The 27,008-nt window shown below is 46.0% G+C and overlaps 1 protein-coding gene across 1 annotated transcript in view; it reads left to right on the forward strand.

Moving 5' to 3' along the window:
- LOC117868856 (bone morphogenetic protein 2-like) overlaps positions 1 to 26,614 on the forward strand; it is a gene marked incomplete in the record, with an annotated part of 41,116 nt that extends 14,502 nt beyond the window's left edge. The window contains 7 exon segments of the mRNA XM_034755202.1: positions 4,846 to 5,027; positions 5,675 to 5,733; positions 19,393 to 19,640; positions 19,910 to 20,052; positions 20,475 to 20,597; positions 23,439 to 23,637; positions 25,562 to 26,614. Coding sequence (XP_034611093.1) covers positions 4,846 to 5,027; positions 5,675 to 5,733; positions 19,393 to 19,640; positions 19,910 to 20,052; positions 20,475 to 20,597; positions 23,439 to 23,637; positions 25,562 to 25,968 — 1,361 coding nt within the window.
- Positions 26,615 to 27,008: the final 394 nt, after the last annotated feature.

Below are 27,008 nucleotides of genomic sequence, written 5' to 3' on the forward strand. Positions count from 1 at the left end.
AATGTTCAAAAATCATGAGTCAGGCTCACCAAAAATCGTGAGATTGGCTTTACAATCAGGAGATTATGTACAACTAATAGATTTGCTGCTCTTTGTAGTTGTCACTGGAGTGACATCAAACTTTGAACTTGTAACCTTCAGTGCTAAAAACCTGAGTTTCTGCTGCTGGACTTTAACAATCCAGTTCAGCAGTTGTGAGCCGTAGCAGACACATGAGCAGAGCTGTTCAGGAAACAGAATTTTCATTGCGCAGGAAATTCTAACATTTCAAAATTTCCTTTCATCCTCACTTGGAATGAAAAGTTGAATTTTCAAAATTTACCATAAAACAAAAATTGCAAAAAATGTTTCAGACACATCAAAACTATTTTCTTGAAACATTTCATTTCAATGAGGTTGAAAAGTTTCATTTGAACTTTATCATTTTGACTTTTCTGTCATAACTTATCACCTAATATAGCATATAAATTGAAATGATAAAATCTAAACAAATTATTACAATAACTTCCTGTTGAAAATTTTGATGAAATTGATAGGATTCCATGAAACTTTCAGTTTTGTCAAATCGGTATTTTCTGAGGAAAAACTCTTCCATCAGAAGGTTTTTGATTAGCTCTACTAATAAATATCTTATGCGGACCAGCCACTAGAGAGGGACAAAGACTCACTCTCCAAGAATGCGATTTGCAAACAGCAGCAGCAGAGAAATAAATCCAGAGAGACTTAGGGCTTGTCTACACTGCGACGTTGTTGACAAAACTTTTCTCTTTCACGGGTACTTAAAAAAGTCCTCCCCCCCCATGCGAAAGACAAAAGTTTTGCTGACGCAAGTGGCAGTGTGAACGCGACACTCTTGCTGACAAAGCTAACTCTGCTCGCGGGGCTGGAAGTATTTTGTCAACAAAAGTGCTGACAAAATACCGACAGAGAACGTTTACACACACTGACACAGCCTTGTCGCTAAAAGCTGCGTAGTGTAGACAAGTCCTTAGAAGAGAAAGGCCCAGATTTGTAAAGATATATTGGCATTGCTGCGCTCAGCGTTGTAATGCCTAGCTAATTTAGGAGCCTAAATCTCGTTTTGAAAAGTGATTTAGGCACTTAGGGGGCCTAAATCCTATTAACTGCAAATGGGATTTAGATTCCTACGGCCTGGTCTACACTGGCGGGGGGCGATCGATCTAAGATACGCAACTTCAGCTACAAGAATAGCTTATCTTATTTACTTGGCGTCCTCGTGGTGTGGGATCGATGGCCGCGGCTCCCCCGTCGACTTTGCTTCCGCCTCTCGCCGAGCTGGAGTTCAGCAGTCGATGGGAGAATGATCGGGGATCGATTTATCACGTCTACACTACACGTGATAAATCGATCCCCGATAGATCGATTGCTACCCACCGATCTGGCGAGTAGTGTAGATGTACCCTAAGTGCCTAAATATCATAGGCTAAATTCATTATGTGCCCAAATCACATAGGCTTGCTTAGGCTCCTAAATCAGCTAGGCACTGCAATGCTGAGTTCAGCAATGCCTAAATGCCTTAAAAAATCTGGTCCAAAGCCAATGGCATGATAACAAACACAGGGACCTCTGGATGTGAAATGTGTGTGCTGTTCAGACTCCTTGCGAGTTTGGCCTCCTTCAGCAGTACAGCATGTGTGTGATCTGGTAGGAGGACACAGCCAACCAAGAACTAATAATGCAGAACTAAAGTGAGTGTAAGCATTGTATATGCAAATTGCACAGGTGTAGGGGCTGGAAGAATTAGGCCCTCTGTCTCCAAGCTCAGTGGAGGCTTTTCTTTCCCTCAGGATATTCCATGTGTGGTTGGAGGAATGGGGTGTAGCAGAGTGTCTCTACTTAAAATATCTTTTGTTCCCACACAGGACACAGTGGAGTATGTGAGGAAAGATCTAGTGGTTAAAGCCCAGGGGTGGGACTCCCGGAGATCTAGTTCCGTTCCTAGCTCTGCCTCTGACTTCCTGTGTCAGCTCAAATCGCTTCCCTTTCTCCCTTCTGTAAAGTGACAATAATGGCTGAGCTGAGATTTTCAAAGTTGCACAAAGGATGTGGACATCCAGTTCCCATTGGATGAATTTGGCCTCAGAATCCTGGAGGCAGATTTGAAAATCCACCAATAGTTCTCAATGTTCAGAAATAACCAGTGATTTGGGATGCCCAAATTGAGACACCTTGAGGGAGCCCAGTTTCCAGACAGCGCTGAGCACCCACCCTCTGGAAGTCTGGCCCCTTCCAGGCATCTGCTGCTGGGCACCTGATCACTGGTCAGTTGCGAACATTTAGGCCAATGACACCTTTCCTGTGTTGTCAAGTGCCTGGAGATGCACAGCTGGAAAAGCACAAAGTATTCTCACACCCTCTTTACAGCAGTCACAAAGGCTGAATGACTTGCTTAAAGGCTGGGGGAGCTCAACCTGCAAGCCAGAGAACTAGGGTTTGACTCCTGGGTCTGATTCTTATTTGCTGTATCACCTAGCCACCCTCCTCCACCTGTAAAACAGGGATCGTCATCCTTATTTAGCTACCTCACAGGAGAAAGGGGGCTGAGAAGGTTAGAGACGAACAGCTATCCTTATGCTCAACTAATGCATTAACGAAGAGCCATATTGGACAGACTGTGTCTGTACCCTTCAAGTCAGTCACTTTGTTATTTTAAAAAATTGTAGTTTGCTTGAAGAATGTTGTTGCTGATGAAGGTTATTTCATATCACAGTAGCCACACTCAGGATGAGGAAACCAGTGTGTGAGCCAATGACCCGGCATGCCAAGGTTCTGCTTTCAGTCTCTCCATTGTATTTCCATTCCTTGTACATAGGGCTTCCTGCTATTAGTGCTGAATCTCGCCTTGTTGTCTCAATCTCCTGTGCTAATCCCTTCGGGACATTTTGTAGTTTATTTCTGTCCTGGTTGTTTGCTCCCCATCCAGTGCTGGCATCATCTGCAAACTGGACCATTGTTGAATTTACACCTCCGTCTAGGACAGTGGTTCTGATGCTGTTTTCCACAGAGCACTGCCAGGTGGTTTGCAAAGCTGCTTCTAATAATGAAGAGTGATGATCCTTTCTGCTGGCTCTAGCCCACTCCAGAACTCACCTAGGGTTTGAATTGCTAATGTTGTGGTTTTGAATGAACTAAACTGAAACAACTCCCTCTTCACCCCCTTTCCCTGTGGCAGCTCTGGGTCTGTCTTTGGGGTAAATTCAGCTGTGATCAGTGTTTTGGACACCAGAACTGGATGAGTCAGAGACATGCAGGAAGGCAGTACCCAGCTGCAAAGGCCACACCGAGGGCACCAAGACAAAAGGGGAGGTGTAGCCTAGTGGCTGACCCCATTAATAAGTTCAGTATCATCTTGGCTTCTTAGAGTGGTTACATAGACCAAACTGGATTCCTGGCTTAATATATTGTCTTTTCACACAGCCCGGCATTATAGGCTACATTGTGGCTTTGAAACCACAGATCTTGTTTGGCGGATGGACTCGAGGATTGCAATGCTTGGAAAACCAGAGAGGGGATGTCATGCCCTTTAATAGGGTTTAGTATTCATAGAACTGCATCAGTTCTACTGGCTGGTGTGGGCCATGGTCCCACCCTTACCCCATCCCTTTGGGTTGTCTGTCTCAAAGAGCAATCTTCTCCTCCCCAGTTTACTGGGGCTTGCCATTGTCTGGCCCTATACTTGCCTCAAAGTAGGGATGGGATCAGGATTGGGAGGCTGGATGGCTAAGAGCCCATGGGAGAAGCTTTAGTGTAAGAAGTGAGTCCACAGTAATTTTTAAAAACCACTCAACCAGAGTGCTGATGAAAGGGTTCAACAGTGTAGGTCACAGCACAGAGCCCATTGAATACTGAGCCCTCTTGAATCCCCATAATGATCACGCCAATAACACATGTCCTTTATCAGTTTCCAGACATTTATATATTGACTCCCTTCATCAATTGTCTGGAATAGATGTCAACCCTTGGCTGTTATCAAAAACACAGCATGAAAATGTACAGCTCATAAACCATAATGCTGTGCAATGGAAGAACATCAGAGAACGTTCATCACCTCCATGAGCCAGTGTCTGTCAGATCTGTGTGAAAATAATAGTGAAAACTCATGGAAGGGCAGGAAGTGTTGAACACTAAGATCCAAAGTGAAAGTGTTAAGCAGATGTGACATCAAAGTGATGTCTGCCAGCTCAGGCAGGGGGTCATGAGGAGACGAGCTAATCAAATCCAAAAGGCAATCCAGAAAAATTGAACATCACAATATGCTACTATGCTACTCAACTTCTCAAAGTAGCTCTGAGGACAATACTTTCCTTTGCAAAGGGCTTTGGCTTCCTGTATGATGTAAAAGTAAATTTTCTTCCTCCCTAGACCTGTTGGTAGCTCAGCCATTAATATATTATTTTAAAAAATATATGAAATATTCATTGGGTCTAAGTCTTGCAGCTCTTCCTCAGACATAACTCGAACTGATTTTGAAGATTGGACTTTGGGATTTGGCCCTTGGAGAAGGGCCTGTCTGTTGGGTGCATGATGTCTGCATCTAGCACAATATCACTGCCACACGCAGTGAAATCATCAAGAGAGCAACATAAAAATCAAAACAGTGGCTCGAGTTGGCAAAAAGAAGTGTGCCCAGGGCTTGCTAACTGAGAGACCAGCTCCGAACCCAGAAAGTGAGCACTTTCCATGTTATACTTTGCATGATTTAGGCCTCATCCTGCAGCTGCTCTGTACATAGAACTCATGTTGAAGATACTCAGCAGGAATGCTGCACATGCAATGGCCTCAGGACTGGGCCCTACATTCAATTAAACTCTTATTCTCTTTCAGACGGACTCTTCTGTGCACCTACAAAGTTTGATGGTGTTCTGATCAAAAGCCCAAATGGTGTTGAGATGGTTCAAACTCTGGAAAACTGTGAAATGAAAGAAACCTGCTATAGAGTTTCCTATGTGGAATATTATTATGAAATCATACACAACTCTGCTGGGGACAGAGAGGAGCGACTGAAGGTTAGTCGATTGCATGCGGCTCTAAAAGGGTCTCAGGGTTTGTCCAAACACAAAAGTTGTACTGCTTTACCTATAAGCCGTACAATTCCCACTCTTGTGTGGATGCATGTTAAACTGGCTTAAGGGTGCTCTATACCAGCATGGCTATTCCTGTACAGTTAAGGGCAATAAGTTATATTGGTATAAGCAAATTTATACCAGCATAAGTGGGCCCACGCTATGGGTTATACTGGTATAATTACTTCATTAAAAAGTCACATATCTAATTGAAATAGTTACACCAGTACGATATCTGCGTATTGCCCAGGTTTTATTTCACTGCCATGGCTTAATCTACAATCCCAAACTAAGTTATAAAGCAATACCTTGTATTTTCTTGGGCAAAAAAATTCAGTGAAATGTTTAATGTGACTTTATCTTTAAAGTACCTCTGACACAATGAAAGCTGCATCCTTTACCAGACTTAATACTATTAGTCAGTTAAAGATGGGTTAAAATAACCCCTTGCATGTAGCCCGTATCAGGACACAGCACTGCCCCACAAGCAGGGTTTACTGCCAAGTAGCCGGAATGCTGTGTCCCTTTGGGTGGTTATCGGCAGGGCCTTGCAAGTGATTTTCATGTCTTTGTTTTGCAAATCTTTTCAGGAAATTGATGTGGGCCGGTGCTTGGGGAGCTGCACCTCAGGGAATCACTGCCTGCTTAGGTAAGCACAGCTGGTCACACACAGCCCCTCCCCTTGCAGTAGGGTTAGCTACAATCCTCTAAAAATGCAGATTCCCTACAGAATGAAGGACAAATTCTGCCCAAACTTATATCCGTGTATCTCCATTGACCTGAATGCAATTGAACGAGTGTAAAGTCAGCGTCCAAGCTGCCTCCAAGGCGTCCGTCATTTTCATTTGGTTGCCAACTAGTACTGTATTACCATTGTTATTGGGCTCCACTGTCTCAGAGTTTGGTAGGGAACTGCACCAATATATTCTGCATTGAGTTCACTTGTCTTTCATAAATTCACATCCCACATTGTTATTTGTAGTAATGTCATGAGATTCGAGCAAAGAGAATCAAGCATTGACTCTGAAGATGGCAATCCAAGTGTGAGTTTTATAACTTGGACACTGTTTCTACAGCAGTGGGTGCACTATAAGAACCTGGACAAAGAACATGCAAGCTTTCTTGTTCTATCAGACAGCCAAATGCAAAGGCCATAGAACTTCCCCCAAATTATTTCTAGATCATATCATTTAGAAAAACATCCAGTCTTGATTTAAAAATTGTCAGTGATGGAGAATCCACCACGATCCTTGATAAATTGTTCCAATGGTTAATTATTCTCACCATTAAAAATGTGCATCTTATTTTCAGTCTGAATTTGCCTAGCTTCAATTTCCAGCCATTGGATCATGTTATACCTTTCTCCTTGAGACTAACAGTATAAGGCAGGTTTCTAATCCTTGAATTGTTCTTGTGACTCTTCTCTGAATGCTCTCCAATGTATCAACATCCTTCTTGTTGGACACCAAAGCTAGCCAGGATCTTACTGCCGACACTATGGCAGTGATGGAAAGATGGCCCTGCTATCTGGCTGAAATTGCCTTCTCTGCTCATAGAAGTCACGGCATGGTGACATGCCCTCCCTGTGGAATGTTTCCCCCTTCCACTGCTCTCCATAGATGTCCCTCTGCAGACATCCCAAATCTACAGCTGGTTTAAATGAGAGGGGGCTGGTAACAGGGTGTTCTTGGTGACAGTCTTTGGTTTTCAAATTCACTTTCTCCCTTGATGTACCAGAGCCTGGATTTGATCATCTTTTTGACATGCTGCAAACTCGCCTGTTGTTCTAGGCTTTGTCTGGGTGGGTGGGTGAGGTTTGGGAAATGGGCAGTGGTGCTGCTTGTTTTGAGGTTTGGTGCGGTCAGAACTTGTCTGAGGATGAGAACAGCTGTCTTTCCCTGCCTGTTGACATGTATTTGGTTACAGTTTGTTTTAGTTTTGCACCATGCCTAGGGAGTTCTGATAGGCACAAACGGAAACAAATAAGCAACAATAAATAAATGATCCCCATTTTACAGGTGGGGAAACTGAGGCACAGAAAGATGAAATGGCTCAACCAAGGCCCCTGTGAGAGAGCATCAAACAGAATCTAAATTGGCAGATGCTCCAAGCCCATCTTTCCACTTCTGGGTTGAGAGCAGCCTAACCACTCTCCACCCCCATTGTCTAGAGTCTTCTGTGCAGTTTGCTAATGCTTTCTCTGGGTGTTTAAAAATAGTTTCTTGGTACTGTTACTATTGCTTTGTCCTCCTTGTAGTGTCTCTTTACATGCTGAAGACTGTAAGCTCTTTGGGGTAGAAACCATCCTTTTTTCCCTGTGTTTGTACAGCACCTAGCACAATAGGATCCTGGTCCATGACGGGGGCTCCTAGGCAGAGAGACAGTGTAGCCTAGTGGGCAAAGCACTAGACTGGGACTCATAAGACTTGGTTCTATTCCTGAATCTGCTATTAGTCTGCTGAGTGACCTTGAGCCAGTCAATGCACTGCTCTGTGCCTCAGTTTCCCCATCTGCAAAATGTGGGGAAATGATACTTCCCTTGTAACTGGCTGTGAGATCTACTGATGAAAAGCTCTGTATGAGAGCTGGGCATTATTATTAGGTACTACCACAATACAAATAATAATTGTGAACCCAGACTTGCTTCAGAGACCAGACATGAGTTGTGAGCCCAGCTTTGTGACAGGATGTGAGCTATGAACCCAGATCCCTGGGCAGACTGAGAGTGCTACATCTTCTGCGCATCTGGGTAGTCAATGATTTTGTTTTTTAACCGCAGGGATTCGCAGAATGGAGAGAAATGCCTGGTTTGGGCGGAAGGTGCCTCCAGCCATTGTGTCCCTCACCAGTACAACACACACACATTCAAGAGCCGCAGTGGCAACATCCGCACCATCTTCGCCATCCAGAAGTGTAACTGTGGGAGTTATTAGAGACTTGGGGGGGGGGGGAGGGATTGGAGCTTCCAGGGAGGGCACAAGGAGGGGAGAATGCAAATAGCACCTTGTCCTGCTGTGCCCACCTTCTGCCAGACTGTCTGTACTATATGTAAATGAGAGAAGGCTATTTTATAAATTAAAGGTATTTTAAACAGTGGTTGTGTGGAAATTAACTACCTCCAGAATGTTTTGCAGCTGTTTAATAAACACTGCGGGCCATAGTCTGTGTCTGGGGAGCATTTGCGGCTCCTAAGGACTCCAGTGAGCGCCCATGTGTATTCAAAGCCAGAAATTGGCCTTGTAAGAGCCAGAACCTACAAATGCTAAAGATGGGCTTTGATGTGCCTCAGTGTTCTTCTCTCGCCTGTTCTATGTGAATAATTGCATGCCTAGTCTGCGTGTCCTGTGAAAACAGGCAAAGTGCATTACAGCCGAGAGAGCTAGGGGGCCTTCCCAGGCCTGACCCCACCAGGATCCAGCACCTTTGCCATCCTTTAGTTTTTACAAATATACACTCACATACAAGATATGCTTGAAATGAGACAACGTGGCTAATGCCCCATAACACACACAGACACAGGGAGTGGAGGAGGCAGGCAGAGGAAGCGGGAATCGGGGAGAGGGAACAGCAGTGGGGGATGCAAAAGGAGCAGGACTGGGGAGGCAGTAGGAATGGGGGAGGGGAGGCAGGGGAATGTGTTGGAGCAGAGGCTCATCTGGACATTTCCCTTTCTTGCTGTGTAGGATCTGACAGTCCCAGACCTGCACTGTTCTGTATTACAGACAGCCCTGGCCCTGGCAATGGGGAAATGTGGAGAGGAAGGAAAGAATCTGAATAGTTTCCTTCTGCCAATTAACTAAAAGCTACTCACATTGCTTGTAATTAGCTCCCTGTGTATTCTGGGTAATTAGGAGCCCTCTCACCCTTGTTACTTTGGATTAGAATAAATTATAGACACAGATTTTCAAAGGAGCCTTCGACGTTATCCTAATCCCATTAAACCTTAATCCCCTGTACAGTGCAGCCTAGCAGGGGCTCAAATGGGCCAGGCACCCCACAAACTGCCTGGCCATGAGAGGATCCAATTTCAGGTCAGTCAGTCTAGTCTGTGATGTGGGGAAATGAAAGGTGCCAGGAGAACCACTCTGCCCCTGCCAGCCCCGTGAGAGCATCAGGCAGAGCAGCCCGTCCCAGGCTGCCGGCTGCTGCTTAGTCACTTCCACTGCTGAGATGACTGAAGGTTTAAGGAGCTGCCCAACATTGCAGCCAGGTGCGGGAGCAAACTCAGGAGGGTCCTTCAGCAGAGTTGCTGGCTGACTCCAGGTGGTTGAAGAGAACAGTCCGGTGTTCGCCCATCATTTTAACCCTTCCATCACTTTCTCCATCAAGCTAAAGTGCCCCTGTGATGAGGGCAGAGCAGCTTGCAATTATGACTGAAGCAGCATAAGAGCCCAGAGACTGCCTGGGCAATTCCCTGAACCTGTACTTCCCCCAGCCGCCTGCTGTGAAGGAACCACTCTGCTCATCTAATCTGACGTCCTACATAACATGGGCTGGACTCAGAGAGTTCCTGCAGGGGAGAGAACTCCCAAGTGTGTCACTGAGACTATCAGGCCCAGGGACTAGTGGTTGGACTAGAGCGTAGCTTTTAGAAAGACTTCCAACCTCAGTATAAAGGCTCCTGGTGGTGATAAATTTACCTCTTCTTTTGGTAATGTTAAAAGGTTGCCTCTTATTTCCAATTTGAATTTGTCTAGCTTCAACTTCCAGCCATCGGATGTTGTTATGCCTTTTTCTGCTAGATCAAAGAGCCTATCAAAGAGATCTAGTATCTCCTTCTGTAGGTAATCATAGGTCATGCTCAAATCATCTCTTAATCTTCAATAGATTTAAAAGATTGAGTATCTTTAGTATCTCACTGTAAGGCAGGTTTTCCAGACCTTGAATTGTTTTTGTAGTTCTTCTCTGAACCCCTCCCCAATTTTTTAATATCCCTTTTAAAGTACGGAAACGGAAACTGTACACAGTATTCTAGCAGCGGTCTCATAAATGCTGTATGCAGACTCCCTCGTCCTGTTTTCACATCCAAGAATCATTTCAGCCCTTAAAGCCACAATAGCGCACTGGGAGCTCCTGTTGAGTCAGTGCTTTCCAGAATACAGTCTGCCGTCCTCTGTTTCTTTGTTCCTAAATGTCTGACTGTGCATTTGGCTGTATTAAAAATCAGTGTTGTTTGGCTGGGCCTAATTTACTAAGAGATCCCATCGCTCTGTCTCAGTGACCTGTCTCCATCATTATTTACCACCCCCCATGTGTGTCATCAGCAAACTTTATCGGAAATTGTTTTATATTTTCTTCCAAGTCACTGATAAAAATGTTGAATGGGTTGAGAGAGAACCATCCCCTGAGGAGTCCCAACTCATTGATAAATTCCCCATTTACAATTATGCTTTGAGATCTATTAGTTTGTTTTTGAGCAGTCTGATATGTGCCACAGGGATTTTATATAGTGATAATTTTTCAGTTGGAATCACATGGTAGTAAGCGAAAATTCAAGTATATTACCTCAACACAGTTACCTTTATCAATCAGACTTGTAATCTTATCAAAGAATGATATCAAACGACAAAACCTATTTTCCGTGAAACCATGTTGATTGGCATTAATTATATTTTTGTTCCACATCAGTCTTTCCATTAATATTCCCAGGATTCATGTCAGACCTACTAACCTATAACCAGGCACCCCATTTACCCTTTCTAAATATTGGCAGAACATTGGCTTTTGTCTAGTCATCTGGAATTTTCTCAGTTTTTCAAGTTATTCAGAGTTACCATCAAAGATTCATAGATTCCAAGGCTAGAAGGGATCATTATGATAATCTAGTTTGACCTTCTGTATAACACAGACCATAGCATATCCCTAACCTAATTCCTAGAGTAGTTCTTTTAGCAAAACATCAAATCTTGTTTTAAAAATTTCCGGTGATAGAAAATCCACCCTGACTCTTGGTAAATTGTTCCAATTATTAATTACCCTCACCGTTAAAAATGTATGCCATATTTCCAGTTTGAATTTGTCTAGCTTCAACTTCCAGCCATTGATCATGTTAGACCTTTCTCTGCTAGACTGAAGAAACCATTCTCATATATTTTTTCCCATATAGGTACTTATAGATTGTAATCAAGTCACCCCTTAACCTTTTCTTTGTTAAGCTAAATAAATTGAGCTCCTTGAGTCTATCACTATAATGCAGGTTTCTAAGCCTTTACAAATATCAATTGTCCAGGAGTCTCAGCCAACTTCTTTAAAATTCAGGTGCAATTACCTGGTTTTTTAAAAATGTTTACTTTTAGTAGATGCCGTTTTTCATCCTGCTTGCTTACTGTTAAAATAGAGAGTATCTGAGTACTTCTGGAAATTGAATTTTAAATTCTCTTTCTATGACTATTCCAATGTGCCATAAACACTCATGTCGACAAGACTTGATCACAGAACTGTGTGTAGAAAGTGATAACAAAAGGGGCAGGAACATAGCTGAAAAGAACTCACTGAAAAATTTGACTGAGTATTTGCAAAACACTTTTGCACAATTTCCCAGCTCTCATGTATATGTATACGCTGTGAGGGTATAATAGACAATTGCTTTAATATTCTTAGTATATAACTAGGGGTGGGAAAATCAATTCAGGCAAATTAAGAACTGGGCCTAATCTTTCCTGAAACAGACATAAATTTCCATTGATTTGGTAGTTTCTCTTGAGCTGCTGCAGCTCCTTTCATTTTTCTGGTACCCTGGGCCTTTGCTATTTCATAGAATATCAGGGTTGGAAGAGACCTCAGGAGATCATCTAGTCCAACCCCTGCTCAAAGCAGGACCAACCCCCAGGCAGATTTTTGCCCCAGATCCCTAAATGGCCCTCTCAAGGATTGAACTAATAACCCTGAGTTTAGTAGGCTAATGCTCAAACCACTGAGCTATCCCTTCCCCCCTAGCTAGTTAGGAAGGCATAGTCATATTTTAAATTGTTTGGGGCAGAGACTATCTTTTAGTTATATGTGTATTCAGTACCTAGCACAATAGGGCCCTGATCTCTGATTGGTGCATTTAGGAGCTAAAACAACACACAGAGTAAATAAAAATATAAATTAAGGCATGATCCTGCAAACAGTGGATATATCCAGTGGATATAGTGTATTTAGATTTTCAGAAAGCCTTTGACATGGTCCCTCACCGAAGGCTCTTAAGCGGAGTAAGCAGTCATGGGATAAGAGGGAAGGTTCTCTCATGGATCCGTAATTGGTTAAAAGATAGGAAACAAAGGGTAGGAATAAATGGTCAGTTTTCAGAATGGAGAGAAGTAAAAAGTGGTGTCCCCCCAGGACTGGGCTCAGTCCTATTTAACATATTCATAAATGATCTGGAAAAAGGGGTAAACAGTGAGGTGGCAAAATTTGCAGATGATACAAAACTACTCAAGATATTTAAGTCCCAGGCAGACTACGAAGAGCTACAAAAGGATCTCACAGAATTGGGTGACTGGGCAACAAAATAGCAGATGAAATTTAATGTTGATAAATGCAAAGTAATGCACATTGGAAAACATAATCCTAACTATATAAAATGATGGGGTCTAAATTAGCTGTTACCACTCAAGAAAGAGATCTTGGAGTCATTGTGGATAGTTCTCTGAAAACATCCACTCAGTGTGCAGCGGCAGTCAAAAAAAAGTGAACAGAATGTTGGGAATCACCAAGAAAGGGATAGATAATAATAAGACAGAAAATATATTGCCTCTAAATAAATCCATGGTATGCCCACATATTGAATACTGTGTGCAGATGAGGAGAGATTAATAAGACTGGGGCTTTTCAGCTTGGAAAAGAGGCGACTAAGGGGGGATATGATAGAGGTCTATAAAATCATGACTGGTGTGGAGAAAGTAAATAAGGAAGTATTATGTACTCCTTCTCATAATGCAAGAACAAGGGGCCACCAAATGAAATTAATAGGCAGAGGTTTAAAACAAACACAAGAAAGTATTTTTTCACGCAACGCACAGTCAACCTCTGGAACTCCTTACCAGAGGGTGTTGTGAAGGCCAATACTATAACAGGGTTCAAAAGGGAGCTAGATATATTCATGGAAGATGGGTCCAACAATGGCTATTAGCCAGGATGGGCAGGGATGGCGTCCCTAGGCTCTGTTTGCCAGAAGCTGGGATTGGATGACAGGGGATGGATCACTTGATGATAACCTGTCTGTTCATTCCCTCTGGGGCACCTGGCATTGGCCACTATCAGAGGACAGGATACTGGGCTTGATGGCTCTTTTGTCTGACTTAGTATGGCCGTTCTGATGTTCTTATGAGAGTTTTTCTGCCCCTTGATCATTCTTGTCACTCTTCTCTGAATCCCCTCTAGCTCTACCCTCTTTGACTCGAGGTGTCCAGTATTGCACACAGCATTCCAGATGAGGCCACACCATTGGTTTGTATAAAGACCAGGAAATGCCCCACTAAGGGGCTGTTTCACACACACAGAATGACACACACACACACACCCTGTGAGATGGCAGCTCCTTGCTGGATTGTTCTTTGAGGATTGTTCTTTTAGGTTCCTGTGCCTAAAACACAGGAACCTAGTAACAGGGAATCCTCTAAAACATAATTAGCCTCTTTAATTGAGACTGTGCAGCTGGAAACAAGGAGGACAGGGTAGTTCAGTATGTCCAGCGCGATCCCTATATTGTTGCTGCTGCCCAGGCCACACTGAGGGGAGCTGTCCTGAAGTGGAGTTGTGTTGGCACAGAGAAAATGGCATTGGCTGTGAGGGAGACGCAAGGTACTGAGATGTTCCCACTTGCTATTGCCCTCCCTATGGAGCTGAGTTAAGGATACATGGTTGTGCCATGTGTGAAACAGCCCTTTAATTGTACTTGTTCTGTTTTTCGTCAATCTGTGCTTTGTTGTTCCTTCTCATACTGACATTCTCTTCAGGGATATGGGATGAGAGGAGGAGATTTCATTGGGAATTGGGTGCCTAGATAACTTTTAGATCTGGCCGTTGTCTCTAACCCAGAGTGGGTTTACTCATCTGCATGGCTGGGACAGCAGGTCTTTATAGACAATGTTAGACATGAGTCTCAGGGAGCTTGACTCATCCCTGATACTAGTGCTGCAGAGAGAACCACTGCCAGAGATCCCGGCCTGCACAACAGCTCCTGTGAGAGCCACCATCTCGTCAAAGGAAAGAGCCTAATCACTACTACTGAAATGTATGTTACAACGTTCTCCCCACGCCTGTCCTAAGACATCCCCCTGATCTCACCCGGGGTACAGTGCTAAGGTGACAATGGCGAACAATGCACGTCTCAGAGATGGGAGTCTAGTGAACTGGGGTAACATTGTGGCTTCAGAAACACCTGGACCATAGTCACTGTTGTCAATTTAAAACCAAAACCCTTAAACAGAGCACAGCACTGACCCGGGCCCTGCAACATGCCCAAATATGCCCTCAATATAACTGGGTGTACCCCCAAAGGCCCCCACAGAGCATCCCCACCACCAGAGAATGGATGATGAGGAATGTGGGATGCCCCAAGAGCTTTAAAAGACTCCTGAGGCACAGATCTGCCCTAAACAAGCCAAAATAGCCTCTTTGGCTTGGGTCATTATGAGCCTCCTAAACAGAGGCTGCTCAAGACAATCTGGCAGCCTAGGCAAAACTTCAGTGTGCCTCCCCCTTCCTCATAGGCCTAGGTTGGCATATTTGGTCCCGACACACAGAATCACAAAGCCACTCAAATTTGGTTCTACCACCCCTGCATCAGGAGTGGCCAGGCCATCACCACCATCCTAGACAGCTGCCTAGTTCATTTATAGCTAGAGCGACCTCTGATCCTAAGGCTCAGTTCTGTTCTGTTCATTCCCTATGAAGCACCTGGCATTGGCCACTGTCGGCAGGCAGGAGACTGGGCTGGATGGACTTTTGGTCTGACCCAGTCTGGCCGTTCTGATGTTCTTAAGGGATAGTGAGTCTCCCAGTATTGCCAACCTCAAGTGTTCAAAAATTTTGACTCAGGTCCAAAAATACATGAGATTGGCCTAAAAATCATGAGTGTTTTTTTTTATTTCAAATGTGGTAGTGGGGAGTTTCCCTCTTAATCTTCTGGTTTCTGAGCCTTTAGGTTGTGCTCGGGGCATATTTTCAAATTTTTAACCACAAGGGTTAGAAACTTACATTAAAAAAAAGTAAGAAGAAAGAAACTGAGATTTTGACATAATCCCATGACTCCAGAAACTGGGGATTTAAGAAAAAACACCACAAATGGTGAGACTCACAGTAAAATCACACAAGTTGACAAGAAGTGACCCAATGGCTGGAGGGGTGGGCATGGCCCCTCTGTGTTTCCTACAGCACCTAAGGGGGTGGTTGGGTCACTACACAAACCACAGGAGAGAGTCTCTGGCTTTGTCTCCTGCCTCTACAGCCTGCTTTACCTAGGCACCCCATTTTCTACTCCCTCCCTGAACAGCAGAGGTCCAGGCCCCGTCCCCAGCCCAACCCCCATCTGTCCAATGCCTCTTCCGTCTCACTACACAATTCTACACAGCTCTTCTGGGAGGTAGGGCAGGAGTATTATCCCCATTATACCCTGAGAACTGAGGTCCAGAGAGATTAAGGCCAAAATTACTAGCTACCTGGAAACATTCTGTGGTAAATGTCTTACCCAAGAGCACCTAGGAAATCTATGCAAAGCTAGAGAGAGAAACCAGTTCTGCTGTGGCCCATTGTATCAACCAGAGGCTCATCATCTTTTCTTTCAAACATCCTGCCTCATTCACTGCACAGACCTGTGTTTGTGTGCAACTGTTTACAAGGAAACTTCATCTGCGTGTCTCACTGTGCTTAGCAGAGAAGGATAGGCAGGAGTAGGCGCACTGAACAGACTGCATAGACAAGGACATTAATTTAGCTTAATTATTGGTTGGGCTACATGAGGGAGCTAGTTTCTGTTCCTGGCTCTGTCTGACATGAGCTTGTGAATCCTTTCTCATACTGCCGAATTCCTAGTTTTTCAGGTTGATTTGACTTTTTTGTACATTTTAGAAAATGCAAAATCCAGTTTGGTAGAGACCCTTAGCTATAGCCTTAACTAAACAGATCCCCCATTCCACACTAGTCAGCAGCATGATCTTCATAGCCTCACCACAAACCTCGGCTAGTTCAGAGAGCACACACGGGTTGCACAAATATTTTCTAGACAACAGTAGAATGCTGAGAATCATGCGTCCTGGATCTGGGAGAGGAATGTACTACAGAATGAACACCCAAGAACAGAGATTTAGCAGGTGTCTGCTGAAAAGCAGTGTGACTAAGGGGATAACAGTCTCTCATGTTGAAGATGTGGGCTCTATTCACTGCTCTGTTTAAAATGGCTGTATGCACTTTCTCGATCACTTTATGAGTAAAGTGAGAGAAAGATGACAGTTGCCTGGCACCTGAATTGTGAAGTACAAAGAAATAATGTAACAGCAGTTAATGGAAAAGATAAGCCTAGCACTTGAGCTTGACATTCAATAATCTTTTCTTTTAAGGGCAGCACCACACTTAAAATACTGCAGCTGTAGCACTTGAATAAAGACACTACGTATGGCAACAGGAGGGCTTCTCCTGTCAGCATAGGTACTCCATCTCTCCGAGAGCGGGTAGCTATGGCGACTGGAGAATGCTCCCCTTGACCTAGCGCTGTCTATACTGGAGGTTAGGTTGGTTTAACTGCATCACTCAGGGATGTGGATTTTTAGCAACCTAATTTCCTAGTGTAGACTTAGCCTTAGTTAAATGGTATTGAAAGTGTGTGTGCACTGCTAACTGTCACTTACTAGATGGCAACTACTCTGTAGCATCAGAGAAAGTCTAATCACTCTTATATTTTGGTAACATATTCTATTTCTTAGCAAGGGCTTTCTGATGATATAAATATCATATGCCCCCTGCCGCCTATTTGTTCCCAGACTTAATGAGCTATGCTCACCCAAAGAAACTGCTTCCCAAAAACAGTAACTGTCCCATCAAAATAAACTGCTCTCTGGTGCCTGTGAATATCAACCTCCACTTCAAATCCAGAATATTGTCGTTTGCTACCATGCAATTTGTGACCCAAACTCTGTCCTTGAAAATTGGTATGTCATCCAAAAATTTGACCCTTCAGCTTAAATGAACCAGATAACAATAGCCTCTGCTTGTCTGTGCCCCTGGTCCTTGCCTCCCCTGCAGGACAACAGGTATATGGGGCACAGGGACCATGCCTTCCCTCCAGCCACCTTCCCTTCAGGACATTTATTAGCAATCGGAAAGTAACTGGTGTTTATCATCTCGCCCCACACACACACCCCTGTGACAGGAATGGCAGACCCCTCTCCCCCATCCCTGAGACAGGAATGACTGACCTCCCCACACCCCTGTGACAGAAATGGCTAAGCCCTCCCCTCCAGTGATAGGAATGGCTGAGCCCCCTCTGCTCCCCACATCCCTGAGACAGGAATGGCTGACTTGCCCCACACCCCTTTGCGACAGGAATAGCTAAGCCCCATCCCCACCCCACCCCTTGATAGGAATGGTTGACCACCCCCCCACACCTGTGACAGGAATGGCTGAGCCCCCCTGCTCACACACCCCTGTGACAGGAATGGTGGACCCCTCCCCCCCATCCCTGAGACAGGAATGACTGACCCCCCCATGCCCCTGTGACAGGAATGGCTAAGCCCCCCTGCTCACACACCCCATGATAGGAATAGCTGAGCCCCCGCACTCCCTCCACCCACCCCCATGACAGGGCTGGCTGAACCCGTCCCCTCACTCCCCCCATATCAGGAATGTCTGTCCCCCGCCCAGGAGGGCCTTGCCTGCTCTGTCCCTCTCAGTGTCTGTGGGCTGTAGTCCACGAAAGCTTATGCTCTAATAAATTTGTTAGTCTCTAAGGTGCCACAAGTACTCCTGTTCTTCTTTTTGTGTCACTGAGGCAGCTTCTCCTGGGTGTGTGGGATTTTTCCCATTTGTGGCTATGGAGGGTGGAAGATTTGGCTGGGAAGGGCCCACATTAAGGCCAAGAGCTCATGAGCACAGTCTGGGGTTGCTCTTATGCTTCTCTTGGCTTTTCATCCTGGCATGCGTGAGATGCATCTCGCAAATCAAATCAATCAACTTCACTAGCCTGGCAAACAGTTCTTATTTATCATGTGTATTGCAGTAGCACCTGAAGCCTGCCATGGTAGGCGCTGTCCAGACACGTGGTGACACAGTCTCCCCCCTAAAGAATATACATTATAAATGGACATGACAGACAAAGGGGAGGAAGAGAAACGGAGGGCAAGTGCCTTCTCAGCAGGGTAGTGACAGAGCTGTCCCACAGCAATACCTGACCCTCTAGTCCCAACTGAGCACTGACTTGCTGTTAGGAGGTAGTTCATATGTCCAGGAGATGTTTTCACAGCAGGGAACAGGGTTTGAGCCCCTCTGTCCATTCAGTATGGGGCTGTGTCTACAGTATTAAGCTGTGTTTTAACCATCTGAGCGTCTAACTCTGCTCAGAACAGATCTAGACACCCAGGTGGTTATAATGGTGGTGGTTGAAGGTGGCTGGTCTATGGCACTTCTCCCGAGGTCCAGGTATTTGTTTTCAGACTAGTGGCAGTCTGCTGTCTTTGCCCTCTCTTTCCTCCTCCCACCCCCATGTTATGCATGGTTTGAAGTATCTTTCTTGGACATTGCACTAGAAAATGTCTCTTGGCCTTGATCTCTCATCCCTCTGGACAGCGGTTGCTTATCTGTCAGGTGCATTTCTTACCTCTACTACATGGGGGGCAGAGGCCTTCTACCCTTTCCTCCACTCTTTGTTCAGAGCTGTTCAATTCCTGAGCACAAAGGTCCTCCTGTTTGCCCCATTAATGCCATCATTAGAAGGCAGTTAGTCTCCTATGGAGAGCAAACTCCGCTCAGCCAGTGCCTTACTACAATGGACATGGATGTTTACTACAGAGAGCAGTGCAGGTGCTCCTTCCTGCCTGCTCCCTTCCCTCCACATTCTGCTCTCAAAGAACAAGAGTACACAAGTGCGCTTCCTGCTCCATACAGCTTGTGTACTGGGCTAATTGCTGAAAGGCGTTCAGTAGCCCAGTTTCGCACCTTGTTAGCACTGCAATTAGCTCTCTTTACCCTTCCTGATGGCTCATTTGCATATTTGACTTAATTCCAGCTCTCCGCACTGTTATAAAAGTGCTGCTGGATAGGGAGTGGGAGTTGTGCAGGGGGACGGGAAGAGGACAGCCATGCTGAGACTCCTGTTGCTGCTGCTTCTTGCCAGGCTGCAAAGCTGCAATCCCAGACCCCCCAATGTCCTTCCAGAGGAGGATTCAGAAGACAGGAGAACGGAGGCTCTTAGAAGGCTTTTGGAAGTATTTGGTATAGAAGACCCTCCCCGCTCTCCCCACCATATCAAGCAGCCTCCCCAGTACATGGTGGACCTGTACAACACGGTAGCAGGAGCTGATGGCATCACCAAAGACCCTGACATCTTGGAGGGAAACACCGTCCGCAGCTTCTTGGATAAAAGTAAGAACTCTTGGTGGCTTCGGTTGCTCTAATGGTCTGATGTGCTAGTGTTTGTGTGTAGTTTTCCAGGACTCTTGGTGCTTGTTTGGATCCTAGACGCCAAGGGGAGGCCTGGAGTAAGCAGTATCCCATAGGCACTGATGAAGCACATCCTCCCAGAGGATGTGCGGCATCAGAGTAGAGTGTTTAGAATGTGCCCATGTGATGTTCCTTTTTAGTTTGGCTGAAACTGGGGTCACCAAAGTTTCTAATCTGACCCTTTGGTCCAGCTCACAGTGATGAGATGCATTTCCTGTTCATCCTATCGAGTGTGGCTAAGAACGAGAGGATCCTGACAGCAGAGCTGCATCTCTTCAGACTGCGGACTAAGGTGGCTGAGGGGCCTTTCTACAAGAGACATCACTTCTGCCAGGTAAGGAGAGATGAGAAGTGCATGTGTCTCTGCTTTGAAAGTGCATGGGCCATATTCTGCTCTCAGGGACACTACTATGAATCTGGAGTGACTCCTGTACATTTACTGAGAGTGGGATTTGGCCCCTGGTTTGTGTGCTGACCTCACCAAAGTTGGATCCTTACTGACTTATGCTAAATCAATATAAACCACTTTCAAATCAATTTCAGTGTCCACACAATAAATTGCACCAATTTAAGTAAATCGGTTTATAAAAAATTGGTGCAATTTTTATGGGTAGACCAGGCCTCAGACTACAGAGGTTTCTCACTAGGCTAGTTTGACTTTCCCTCATCTCTTCTCCTTTAAAACATAGACTTTCAATGAGATTTTCCTCTTCCAGTGGCACCTGGTGCTAACTACCTTGTATTCACAATTCCCAGGTGAGTGTCTATCAAGTCCTGGACAAGAACAAACTGGATTCCTTTGAAGGGAAGAAACTGCTGGCAGCCAGACTTATCGCTTTGCAGGGCTCTGGCTGGGAGGTGTTTGGCATCACACAAGCTGTAAGTGTCTTCAGCCTAAATTCAAATGTGTACAGAGAGGAAGAATGAAACCTTCCTGTCCCTTCTGTCAGAAAAACTGCCATCCCCAGCCTTTTTAAACCAATGCCCTTCCTTGGCCTCCAGTTGCTTCAGCCTAGAGGGGCAGCTGCTGAGGGGGGAGAGGATGTCTGTCAAAGGCTTTTCTGTGCCACCATTTGAAAAAGCCCACCTCCTTTGACACTGCAGCCTTGACAGCAGATCCACCCATTTCACAAACCTGTGTTCTTGAATCAATAGAGGTGACTCGCAGGGGTTTTCACTGAGGCTGTGCTAGCCAGGCCAGCCGGGTTTAAATCTTATTTACAGAACTGCTTTTGAACCGTATTGAAATGGCTCCTCTAGAACTGTTAAAACGTCTTGAGTAACACAGCTGTGGGTATGGACAGCCCAGATGTTACAGTACAGATGTCAGGGCAGTGGCTATAATCTTCACAGCCTGAGAAAGGACTGAGAAGTCTGGCTTTCTGCTAAAATTGAGTTTGAAGTGAAGTTATGATCAGGAAAGTGATGATGTAAAAACACACCAGCTTCTTTAGTCTGAGCAGTTGCCTTGTCAGATCAAAACCAGTTCTTGTCATTCCAGTTGGTGCCTGAGAAAGAGTGAGCTGAGCTCCAGTCTGCCTTGTGCAGGAGCCGCAGAATTGTTAACTAAATTCCTGCTGTAAATTCTTTACTCTTTACCTAAACCACACCCATAATCCACCATTTGGGTCAGGCTCCCAAGGGATGATCCAGGAGCCAGAAAGAGCCCACCAGGACTGATCCTCGGCTGAGTTTGCAGGGCTGGTGGCAATCAGGAACAAACGTCTTTTCCCTTGGAAATGGGGCAGTCTTGATTTGAAATCAGAGAGACACTAAACACTGAAACAACAAGGAGTCTGGTGGCACCTTAAAGACTAACTGTGAGGTTTTTACCCACGAAAGCTTATGCCCAAATAAATTTGTTAGTCTTTAAGGTGCCACCAGACTCCTTGTTGTTTTTGTAGATACAGACTAACACGGCTACCCCCTGATAGTGTTTAGACACTGAGCCCACCATGCCAATTTTTTTCAGTCACTTTTCAGAATAGAACCAAACTTTCTATTGATGCTGCTGATTTTTGGGAGGTGTGGTGATGTCTGGTACACTGCATACGTGTAGCATAGAGGGTGTATATTTCGGGAGAGAGACCTGGCACCATGTGTATATTTGCAGGGAGACATCTGGCGCAGAGTCTACATTTGTGGGGTGATACCAAGAGCAATGTACATATTTTTAATATGAACCATTGTAAAAAAAATGTGCTAAATATCACCAAACAGTTGTATAGATCTATGTATAGATCTATGTTTATTATGAAACAAGAAGATATCTTCTAGAAATAGTAACTAATGTAAGAACTAATTGGGAGAGAAAAGGCACCAAGGAGATGTGGCAATCTTAGATTTGTCTTCCTCCGTAAGGGTTTGCTAGGCAATGTGTCCATTTGCTTATAAGAGCAACCTTTAGCCGTAGCTGGAGGGCAGGGCTAATGATGAGCTGCAAGGGCTGGGGTTTAACATCTCTTAATTTATCATCACTATGGTCACATTCTATAGGAATGTTCCATTTACCAGATAATGAATATGAGTAGTGTGAGCACAGCAGTAGGGGTTGCAGATTACTATAAGCAACCTATTGGCTTGCCACCCTCTATAACCATAGCTTAACCATTTATTAAAACGTGTATTAAACATGTATAAATCATAAACTATTTAGAAGGGGAACCTTAATATAAACAGTTACCCATTGTTTATTTGTGTTACAGTAACTCCTAATGGCCACATTGTGTTAGGAACTGCACAAGTACACAGAAAGAGACAGTCCCTGCCCCACAGAGCTTTTAACAGGTTGTATTTCCAAAGCAGATTCCCAGTCCAGGGCATTACACAATGAGAGACGTGACTCTTCAGTGCAAGCCAAGTGGGCGGGGCAGAGAGGAGAACACTATCCAATATACCAGAGGGGGTCAGGCAGAGCCCTGCTTTCCTAAGTGGCTAAAGAGCTTACGTACTGTGGTGAGAGGCACAGCAGATTAACTTTCCACAGTAGCTTGCTTTGGTCCCAGGCCTGCAACTGACAGTGTGCAACTCACCTCTGTGTCCATGCAGAGGCCCACTGAAAGCAGGGGTGTCCTGCATGCTGCCAGCAGCGGAATCAGGGTCTTAGACTGAGCTCTTTGCAATAAGGATGGTCTTTATCACGTGTGTACAGCACCTGGCACAATGGGGCCCTGATCCCTGACTGGAGCTGCCAGGGCTACCACACTTGTGGCTGTTTGTTACAGAGGGACAGTCACAGGATTCTAGAATAAAGGGTGAGCCTTGCCGCAGGCTGGGGTGTTTGGGGAGCTCTGGCTCCAACCTGGGATCAGACCCAAGCGGAGTTGTTCTCAGGGAAGCTCAGTTCATCTCCTCTCTGACTGCAGGGCTCAGCACAGGCGAGCGGAGGGACATGTGTGCTGCTCGTACCCCTTGGCTGCATGCAGGATTCAAACCCAGCACAGGGGAATAGTGGGGCTGGTAAGCCTCACTCCCCACTGCTGGTCTGTGTGTTAGCCGTCACCAGGCAGGGCTGGCAGTGGCATTTTTTTATTGCCCCTTTCACTGGAGAGGCTGTGGGGGTTTGGATTGACACAATCTGAGGACTGAGATGTCCTCAGTGGTTTGGAAGACGCGTCGGTTCCCAGCATCTCCTGTCTGTACCTCACGGTGCCTTCCTGGGGCTGGGTCCTGTCCCTTCACAGGCGCTACTGCCATGCTGACAGTTGTGTGGTTTTGCAGGTTCGTGACTGGATGGAAGAGGACAGCACTAACCACGGCCTGCTGGTGACTGTCCGCGGCTTGGGGAGTGCTCCGGTGGATCCCAGCATGGTGCGATTTGCATCCGGAAGAGATCACCATGAAAGCAAGAAGCCCATGCTGGTTCTGTTCACTGATGATGGGAGACGAGGAGCTGCTCTGCCCATCAGCAGCCTCCCAGGTCAGGCGAACCCACCCATGCTCCGCGGGGAAGGGCACAGAGTCGATGAAATAATCAGGGAATAAAGGGCAGCTCTTCTCTGCAAAGGGGCTGCCATCACTTCCTTACTCACCATTCCAAGTCATGGTTGCTGGGGCCCAGATCTGCAAAGATATTTAAGTACCTAACTTCCATACAATGGGAGTTAGGTGCCTAAATACCCTTGAGGATCTGGGCTCTGCTGACTAAACTAAGGGTCACTGCTTTGAACTCTTCTAACCCGTGCGGAGCCCAGGCCAGCTGTGGGAGGGGGCTGGACTCTTCCATGGCTCCATGCCTCCCCAGCTACATTCCAGCTACACTTGTTCTGGTTCATCACGGGTGCGATGCAGGAGCCAGGGAGACTCATAGACTTTAAGGTCAGAAGGGACCATTATGATCATCTAGTCTGACCTCCTGCACAATGCAGGCCACAGAATCTCGCCCACCCACTCCTGTAACAAACCCCTAACCTATGCCTGAGTTATTGAAGTCCTCAAATCGTGGTTTAAAGACCGCAAGGTACAGAGAATCCTCCAGCACGTGACCCATGCCCCACACTGCTGAGGAAGCTGAAAACCCCCCAGAGCCTCTGCCAATCTTCCCTGGAAGAAAATTCCTTCCCGACCCCAAATATGGCGATGAGTTAAACCCTGAGCATGTGGGCAGGACTCACCAGCCAGACACCCAGGAAAGAATTCTCTGTAGTAACTCAGATCCCACCCCATCTAACATCCTATCACAGACCATTGGGCATATTTACCTGCTAATAATCAAAGATCAATTAATTGCCAAAATTAGGCTATCCCATCATACCATCCCCTCCATAAACTTATCAAGAGCCCAGTGGGACTCTCATCCGGGGCGAGTTTGGCAGCTGAGATCATTTTATGTGGAATCTGAGGAGATTCAACATGGACTCAGAGGCAGACTCCCTCCTCCCCGTCCCCTGAGCCATTTGGGTAGAGTCCTCTCAGAGCAGAACTGGACTGCAATTCTCTGTCCTGTGCAGCTTCCCCTTCTGTGAAATGGGCATAACAATCGCTCCCCAGCCTGCCCCTGAAAAGCACTGTGGGAGCCTCAGGTGGAAGTGGCTAGTTATCTGCAAAGTATAAAGTATTAAAAACCCTTGTTTTTATGCTGTCCCATGAAAGAGGAATGCGGGAGGGGCATCACTGTTAAATTAGTGGCTGCAAATTTAACACAAATGAAAAGAAATGCTGCTTCCCTCCAGCTTGTGGCAGTGATCAAGCAGTGGAATTTCCTGCTGTTGGATAATAACATTTGTAATTATGCTGGGATGGGCTAATGAAATGTCATGGCTCAGGCTATCAGCTGGTCACCAAAAGGATCAGATCCCTCCTCCTTACACAGAGCACCGTGGAATTAGCCAGGTGTATTACAGGGATGGCTGCCTCAAGGTATTGCCCACAGTTAGAGCCAGGATACTGGACAGACCAGTGCTCTGATCTGGTAAAGCAAAGCCTGTGCTCCTAGCTCCCGAAAGCTCCATGGCAAACAGTGGACCATGAAGCGTTTGCAGTTTCTTTTTACATAGAAGGGAGCTGCAGCAGAACAAACTCTTTAGAGAACTAGGCTTGGACACCTGCCTTTCTCTCATGCTATGTCAGCTCCATGATGGCCCTGTGTCTCTTCTCTATCCATTGTCGCTCCATGGACTCGAATGGTGTCCCTCCTGATTTAAACCTATGTGAGTGAGAGAAGAATCAGTCCCAAAGTGCTCAATGATTCAGATTGACACTGGGATTTTTGAGAAGGGGGCTGAGTGACTAGATGGGTGCAGGAAGGGAGTGGTTCACACTTGCTACCTTGCTTTCAGTCTCACTTCAGGTCTGTCTGATCAATAAGGACGCTATTCTGATCTTGTTATTCCCCCCTCCCCCAGATTTGAGCCCTCAGACTCCAGACCTCCCGGCTGCACCGCTGGCACCAGAAGTGAGCGGGGCGCGGAACGCCCGCTCGGTGGATCAGTTCCTGCCATGCCAGAGACAACTCCTCTCCGTGGACTTTGAGGAAATTGGCTGGTCAGGATGGATCATCTCTCCGAAAAGCTACAATGCGTATCACTGTAAAGGATCCTGTCCCTTCCCCCTGGGCGAGAACATGAGACCAACGAACCACGCCACAGTGCAGTCCATCATCAACGCCCTCAAACTGAGCCAGGGCGTCAGCAGCCCCTGCTGTGTCCCAGACAAACTTTTCTCCATCAATCTCCTCTACTTTGATGATGATGAGAACGTTGTCCTTAAACAATACGATGACATGGTGGCTGGGAGCTGTGGCTGCCACTGAAGGAAGAGCAGGAATGGGTCAGGGCAACAAGGAACCTCCCTCCCTCAATTGTAAACACGTCTGCTCCCAGGAACCAACCCTCCCAGAGCCACTCACCAGCGTGAGCCTATGCTATGCTGCCCACTCAGGTCAGCAGGCCAGAGGTACCTGCATTTTCACCACACTTTCAAGAATCTCTGTCCTGCAAGAAATCCACATCTCCAGCTGCCACCACTTGGCTCAGTGGGACAATTACATCAAAAGGGCACCTAACTTGCCTAAAGCACCTGGGAAATGCTTTGATTAAAGACAAGCAGCCTAAGCCTGAGATGCCTTTGTGTGCCCCTGGTCCCCTCGAACTGTCATGGCCTTTGTCACATGGCTAAAGCCTACGTACCATTTCAAAAGCTGTAGACTGGGTGCATTTAAAATAAAATGGAGTGAACTGAATTTCCCAGGTCCACTCCTGGTTCCAGTCCCACAGAGTGTGGTGGAGAGACCCTTTGGGAAGCATTGTCCATGGAAAGGCCTCCTTGCAGGCTGTACGATATGTATATAGCAAAAGCACTAATATATGATGGAAAATTCCTGTACAGTGTGCCTGTAAATGTCTGTACATTTCTGCCTTATGCAACCTGTAAAATGAATTCAGAGTAACTATTAAAAATAGAACAGAAGTTCTCGGAGTGGGGTTTCCTTTGGCAAGGCTGCAGTAGCCTGGTGGCTGTTCATGGGGTCTAGGTCTGGGATACAGAGCCATTCTCCATGTCACGTGGTCCAGGCCAACAGCGGCTCTGATGCTGTGAGGTGCCCTGTATGGAATGACCCGTTGGGCTCAGCCTACCCCCGGGCCTGCTGTTACTCCTCATCCCAGCTGAAATGTCACACACTAGCAGGGTTCCCGGGGTGAGCAAGTTCCATCTCCCAGCCATTAGGGGGCAGCTTTGTCTACCTCCCCCCCTGCTGGCTTCTCGCCTGCCTCTCAGTGCAGCACAAGAGATTAACATGACGAGCAAGTAGTCATAACGTGTACCCCTAAAAGTCCCCAAACGGTGGGGTTC

Source organism: Trachemys scripta, chromosome 22 (genome assembly GCF_013100865.1).
Source record: "Trachemys scripta elegans isolate TJP31775 chromosome 22, CAS_Tse_1.0, whole genome shotgun sequence".
Lineage (NCBI taxonomy): Eukaryota > Metazoa > Chordata > Testudines > Emydidae > Trachemys > Trachemys scripta.